This window comes from Elephantulus edwardii, unplaced genomic scaffold, assembly GCF_000299155.1.
Source record: "Elephantulus edwardii isolate Elephantulus edwardi_28Jun2011 unplaced genomic scaffold, EleEdw1.0 scaffold00060, whole genome shotgun sequence".
NCBI classification, from domain to species: Eukaryota; Metazoa; Chordata; class Mammalia; order Macroscelidea; family Macroscelididae; genus Elephantulus; species Elephantulus edwardii.
Genome location: NW_006399810.1, coordinates 12,864,070 through 12,871,264, shown reverse-complemented (window position 1 = coordinate 12,871,264; position 7,195 = coordinate 12,864,070). Strand labels below are relative to the sequence as shown.

Here is a 7,195-nt window from a genome sequence, read left to right as displayed (position 1 = left end):
GCACTAAACAACAACAACAATTTTTAGAGCTGAGTGGCATATGTAGTTTCTGATGGCAGAATCCAGTTGAAAGAACCAATAAGAATATGATCATTATTAGAGCAAGTTTTTTGAGGAAAAGGCATACTTAATGGTGTTTCACCCATTTTACAGAAGAAAAAATTGGCTCCAATTATATTTTCACAGTTTAGGCCGAATATATTTTCACCGTGGAGGCCTAACTTAAGCATTAACACATTAAAGTCTATTTTCATTTTCTTGCTCTAGCATTTTCTTTTCTGTCCCGAGTTTCTTGGTTAAAAGTTTGGCTCCTGCCTAGGAAATCTCTGTGAATGCTTCAGAGTAGAGGAACTGTGTGGTCAGTACTCTGTGCAGTTGTCTAACAGTGATACAGGAAGTGGGCTGGAAGAGAAAGTGGTTGGAGCCTGAGAGGTCAGGCGTGATCATCTGCGCAGCTTTCAGGACAGTGTACCTAGTGGAGTGGCGGTAGAGTGGATCCAGAGGAGCATTAGCCTGGATGGAGCCAGGGAGCCTTAAGAGAGATTTGGTACCTGGTAATCATACATGACATTGTAATATTACACTTTAGCTTGCTGTGCCATGATTCTGTTATAATTATCCTCTCCTCACTTCTCACATTAACAGGTAAGAGGTTATGCTTTCCGTAGGAAATTTAAAAGCAGTTACTCTGTAACATGGGGGCAGGGGGGGCGTTGAGGAGGAAATGGAGAAAGAGTGGATAGATAATGAACACTGAGCTAAGAACAATGAGGGGAAGAACTGTCCAGAAGGAATATATGATTATGCATTATATGTATAAGAACAATCTGGAAAAAGGGGTGTGTTGTGGAGTGAGTGGGCTGGGGGAGCAGGGGGAAGAAAATGTGTAACAATAAATAATAAAAGAAAACAATTAAAACCAGTTACACTATAGTAATGGAGTTCACATCATGCATAGTGCTAATTGATTGTAATGTGGTCGTGTGCTCCCCCCCAGCAGCCTTATGTTAGGTACATTATAGGGTTAAATGTAAGTATTTATAAATTCTAATTTCTCTGCAGAAAATATTAATTCTTGATTATGAAAAGAATTTTCTGAAAATTTCAGTTAACATGATTGTAGGAACAATTATTTATTTTTTTTTCTCCATATGCATTTTACACAGTTTTGGAATATATGTCCTATGGAATATATTTTGGTTCGTCTGGAAATGGATTCTCGACCTGTTGTCCGGCGCTTGGTCAGCCTCATCTTCAATTCTTTCCTGCCTGTTAATCAGCCCGAGGAAGTGTGGTGTGAGCGCTGTGTCACCCTGATCCAGATGAACCACGCTGCCGCCAGGAGGTTTTATCAGTACGCCCATGAACACACTGCGTGCACTAACATAGGTGTGGAATGTGACCTTTTGTGCAATTTTCGTTTCTTCCTAAAATAGAATTTTTTTCTTCCTAAGGTATAATTATTATGTCTGTTCAGTGTTTGTCCTTTAAATGGGTTTCTAAATTTTTTCCCTTGAATAATACTTTTCGTAGTCATGCTCCCAAACCAGAGGTGGGTGACTCTACTTTGCGGTCCTCAGACCTGCCTGTAATTGTTTTTGGTGAAACATTCTTCTAGGTCGTGTTACCCTGGTATGTCCACTTGCTGTACAGAGGTAACTCGTGGTTGCTGTGACGCCAAACACTGTGACCCTGATGAGTCAAATGCGAGAATCGTTACTCATAGTGGACAGTGGTTGGTGGTGCTCCCCAATTAAAACAAGCTTGGAAGGAGGAGTGGCATCCACTTCCATAATAGCTTGCCTCTGGAAACCCTGTGAACCTAGAGAAAGGAAGAAAGTCACACAGGAGGTGTCCAGGACTTTCGTTCATAGGGTCTCTATGAGTCACTTGCTACTTGAGGGCACTTAACAACAAAAACAACAATACTTTTCATTATTTAGGCTTACACTGTGACTATTAGATAATTTTGTTGGAAAAGCACAAAATTCATTTGTGGATATCTTATAATTTCTAGCAAAGCTGATTCATGTTATTCGTCGTTGCTTAAACGCGTGCATCCATAAAGCAGTAAGAGAGCATCAAGAAGAGGATGAAGAACGGGAAAAGGAGAACGTGAGTGTAAGTCAAATAGAACCCTGAGCCGAATCAGGAACAAATTTAAGGTAGACCAAGACCTCCTCATAATACTTAGAAAGACAAATTGTTTTTTAATTAATTTCAGATTCCTAGAAGGACCTAGTGCAGATGAAAAGTTGTTGGAAAATCCTGTCCCCGGTTTGCTTTCCCTTCAGCTTCCCATGTACTGTAGTTTGGCATGGGAATAACATAATTGAATTGGCTCTATAAGTTGTCTTTATTTTTTAATTAGATTAGTGGTGGAGCTTCTCATGTATAAGAGGAGTTATTAAAGTGAGTTTGTTGTTTAATATGATTTATTTAAACAGAAGAGTCATAAGCATTTACTGTGCATTACTAGTATAAAGTCAGAAAAATCTGTGAAAGCTTATTTATTTTAAAACAAAGGAAAGAAGCCTGTGATTGAGTTGTGGTTGATCCTTGTTAGCTCTTAATATCGGAACCTTTAAAGTTGTGGTTTTGGTGAAAAATGTTGAGTATACTGTGGGCTGACAGATGAAGAAACAAAAAAGTGAAGCCTAGGTGCTCCTTAGAAGCAAGAATGGTGAGACTTTGACTCATGTACTTTGGGCATCTTTTCAGGAGGAGCCAGTTCCTGAGAAGGACATCACAGTTGGTAAAGTAGACAGGCAGTGAAAAAGGCCCTCAGCAAGATGGGTAGGCACCATGACTGAGCCCTGGGCACAGAGGAACTGGGAGGGTGAACTAGTTGGGCCAAGGCTTCTTTTGTTAACAAATGGTGTTGGAAAAGTATCTGCAAAAGACTCAAGCAAGACCCACACCTCACTTCATACACAAAATCCAAGGCTTCTTTTGTACGTAGGGATAGAATGATGATGGTCCATCCGCGTGCCCTATAGGTGAGCTGAGAGGCCAAATATTGGTACTTAAAGTAGTAATTACATTTAAGTAAATAAGATTTCATAATCCTTTTCTCATTATTCTCATTGCATTAAGGTTTGTGGAGAAAGGGAAACATCTTTCAACCAATTAGTAAAAGAAGATAAGCTTTTTATTAGTGTTTTAGGTTTTGTTTCTTAATAAGCCAGATGATAGCAATAGTTTAAACATTTTGAGGTGTTTTTTTTTTGTTGTTGTTGTTGTTATGTGCCATTGAGTCGCTTGCAACTCATAGCGACCCTATGTACAAGAGCCCTAAACGCCGTCCTAGAGGATTTAAAACTTTAGAATTTAATTCTTCAGTGAACTTTTACAAATACGTTGACTTGTGATGTTGTTGTTAGGTACCATTGTGTCAGCTATGCCTCATAGATACATAAATGACAAGTCAGAGGTTTGCCCTGTCCTGTACCGTCCGTATGACCTGCATCATGCTCAAGCTTATTGTGATAGTCACCGTGTCAATCCATCTGATTGTGGATCTTGCATTCTTGCTGGCCCTCTTCCTTCCCCAGCATAATCTCTCTTGACAAGGACTTTTACTACCTGATGTTTGCTCAAAGTATGTGAGATGAAGTTTCACCATCCTGGCCTCTAAGGAGTACGCTAGTTCCTCTTTCAGTTTTGTTTGTACTTTTATCAGTCCGTAGGATATACGGTACTCTTTGCCGATGCAGTCTTCTCTGTTTACTGTCCAACTTTCAGATGCATAGAAAGCAGTTGAGAATACTATGGCTCTGTTTCTTCTAATAGACCTTTTTAGGGACCAAAGTGTGTGTGTGTGTTTCTGGTTTAATTTTAGAATTTTGAAATGTGTTGTTTGTTTGTTTGTTTTAAATAGCTAGTATACTTTGATTCTGTCACAAAAATGTTATTTGTCTTTCAGGTTCTAGACCAAACATTGTCAGTAAACGATGTTGCATCCATGTCAGGTTTGTTAGAAATCATTGTCATTCTCTGGAAAAGTATTGCTAGAAGTTTGGAAAAAAATAAAGAAGCCAAAGTTTACACCATTAACAAGTTTGCTGCTGCACTTCCACAGTATCTTAAAGTATTTACGGTGAGCACTGAACAGTAGTGATAAGCAAGGTATATTAGAATCTCATTTGCTTAAGATTTTGTAAAAATTTCTAAGCACTTATGTTTTCTCACCTGAGAAGGTTGAACTAGCACTTAGCTTGGCTAGTTGTCTCACCTCTCCTGAGGGTAGGGATCATCTACCCTCATCTTTTTACCTCCTGTCCAAAGTGACAGAGACATTTACCATATAAGCACTTAATTTTTTCTCACCTCTCGTGATCTGTGACATTGCTTTTTAGTCTAATTTGATTTTTTAGGGTCTGAGAAGAGATTTCGTGAACATGACACTTGTAGCATCTACATTTTATAGACAGTTTTACTTAGGCACCTGACTGCATGCTTTAAGTAAATACCATATTTGAGCTCTAGCTGTGTTAAGGGGACAAGCAAAATCATATGTATTATTCCCTAGATTTGGATGAAGGATACCTTTTTATTTTTCTTATGAAGGAAATTTATATTTTAAAACCAAATCCATAAAATGGAGTAATAGCTAAAAATCTAAATTTGCTTTCAACTAAAGAAAACAACTCCATAATACTAAATTTTTCTCTTAGCTCTTGTGATAATTGCTTACATAACCTTGGTCCATTTAGCTTTTCTGAGCCTTGTTTCTGTGGCCCTCAATTTTTTGAGCTCCATTCTGCCACTGAAGTAAAAATGAGGTTTATCCATATGGGTAAATAATATAAGCTGCTGAATTGACTAATGCCTTGAAAAAGTTAATTAATTACATGATACTGGGAAGGTTGGAGGGTCGGTGAAGGAGAGGAAGACCCTCGCCAGGTGGGTTGACTCCTGCAGTGGGCTTTTATATGTCAGGAAGAGTGAGGATGGCACAGGATAGAAAAGGGTTTAGATTTTTTTGCTGATAGTGTCACTATGAGTCGTACTTGACTCGATGGCACCTCACAACAATGATTACATTGGTTTAAGAAACTATCATATAAAAAATGTTAGAAAATAAAGAATCCTTCAGGATGCTGTAATACATGAACATCATAGCTTGGGGTTTATAGGAACTTGAGAAAGACCATTCTGGGTGACGCTGGTAAGAATCACTATCCTACATTGCTTAGGGAATATTGTGGGCATGTTCTAAGTAATTAAATAAGGAGCCACATGAAAAATGGAATCAGCAGTAATTACCATTTTTCTTTAAGGATTGGGAAAATATTTTGTTTTTATTGGGAAGGAATAAGTGTATTTACTATAACCGGTGCAAACTAACTACAGATTAAATTTTGGGTTTTTTTCTTCTGTTTCCATTTTGTGTATGTTTTTAATAAATTAGCTGTTTTTTGCATGATCAAAGCTGAGCTACTAATTTCCTTATTCTTCTAGTAAATTCTTATAATATAAATTCTTATAATAAAAAAGCTAAAATATATTGAGCACTTATATACACCCACTTCACTTATTGATATGATTAGTTCCAAAGATTAGTGCATCTTGTGAAAATTAACATTTGAAAAATGAAAGATAACTATCATTGCATAAACTGCTAGACCATTGCCTTGTTAGTACATAGCCTTAAGTGTTATAATCATTGTTAATTCTCACTTTGCACATTATTACTACCAAGTGCACATTGTTTATACTAAAGAACAGTTTGGTAATAATTCTTTTTACTTTGTCTTAAATGTGAAATATTTAGATGACAAGATAAGTAGTAATGTACTAGCTATTGCAATTGGGTTTTATCTCATTTAGTTCTTCCTACATTTTACAGAAAAGAAAACTAAAGCTTAGTAAATTAAACTAGTCTAATTTGGACTTCAGTTTGGCTAGGTAGCTTTACCCTATGAATTTTCTGTTAAACCACACTGTCTTAATTGTTGTTGTTGTGTATGGTAGAGTAAGATCCAACCTAGCTGACTCTCCAGCAGATTTTCAGAGGCAGTTAATCGCATGGGGAGGAGGTTGCCCATCCTTCTCCCGCAGAGCAGTTCTTCGGGATTGCATGTGCTCTTCGGGATTGCAGCACAGCTTCTTGCAACTAGGCCATCCCACAACTGTCTTAATAAAGACATTTAAATTAGTTCTGTAAATTTTTCACTGGATGGATTTATTCTCTTGAAATTTATGTTCAGGATAAGTTAATTTAATATTTTTTTCCTCTTAGCAGTAGTATTTTTAAAATAGATGTTAGCTCTATGACAGCAAGGAATTTTGTCTGGGTTTGTTATGCTAGAACTCTAGGGTATGGATTGATGCCTGGTATGGTATAAAATTTGCATAAATTAACAGCACACAGTTTTACTGTTATGTCAAAGTTTGAGAATTCTTGTTGCTGCTGTGTGCTGTTAAATCGGAACCCACTCATGGCCTTCCCTCCATTAGGTTTTCAGAGGCTATAATCGCACTGGAGGAGGTTGCCCATCTTTCTTCCATGGAGCTGCTGGTTGATCTGAACCACTTCTTTGAGTTGGCAGCACAGCTCCTTACCCACTGTTGTTAGGTGCCGTTGAGACGTGTATGGCTTATACTGACCATATGAACAAAAGATCTGCACCCTATTCTGTCCTGCGCCATCCTCACACTTCCTGACACACAGGAGCCCATTGTAGCAGTCACTGTGTCAGTCCACCTGTTTGAGGGTCTTCCTCTCCTTTGCTGATCTTCCACACTTCTCAGCATCATGTCCTTGTCCAAGGAATAGCCCCTCCTAACAATATGTCCAAAGTATGTGAGGCAAAGTCTCATCACTGTTGCCTCCAAAGAGCACTCTGGCTGCACCATCTCCAAGAACTCTCCTAGGAATGCTAATCAAATAATTTTCTCTGTTTTCTCAAAAATGCAATTTACCAATTGACCTTATTTTTTTCCTTTGGATATTGAAATGTTAGTATTAGTTTTTCCTGAAAAACTTGACTATAAGATATTCAGAAGTTATATGAAGAGGTTTTAAAAATCATAATATTTAAAATATCCTCTTTTGGTTTTAGGATGATCGCTGTAAAACTCCTTTATTTATATTAATGTCCTTTGTACCAGCCTCTGCTGTCCTTCCCTTCAGGTACTGTCTTATCTTTTTCAGTAAAATGGTGGTTGTGCTTAATTGTTGTTATAAAAT

At 37.7% G+C, this 7,195-nt stretch overlaps 1 protein-coding gene across 1 annotated transcript in view; it reads left to right on the top strand.

Annotated features, from left to right (window-relative positions):
- Window positions 1–7,195, top strand: part of NCAPG2 (non-SMC condensin II complex, subunit G2) — a 103,266-nt gene that overhangs the window by 59,036 nt on the left and 37,035 nt on the right. The window contains exons 12-15 of the mRNA XM_006887661.1: window positions 1,167–1,389; window positions 2,018–2,121; window positions 3,926–4,099; window positions 7,068–7,138. Coding sequence (XP_006887723.1) covers window positions 1,167–1,389; window positions 2,018–2,121; window positions 3,926–4,099; window positions 7,068–7,138 — 572 coding nt within the window. The remainder of the gene's footprint in view (window positions 1–1,166; window positions 1,390–2,017; window positions 2,122–3,925; window positions 4,100–7,067; window positions 7,139–7,195) is intronic.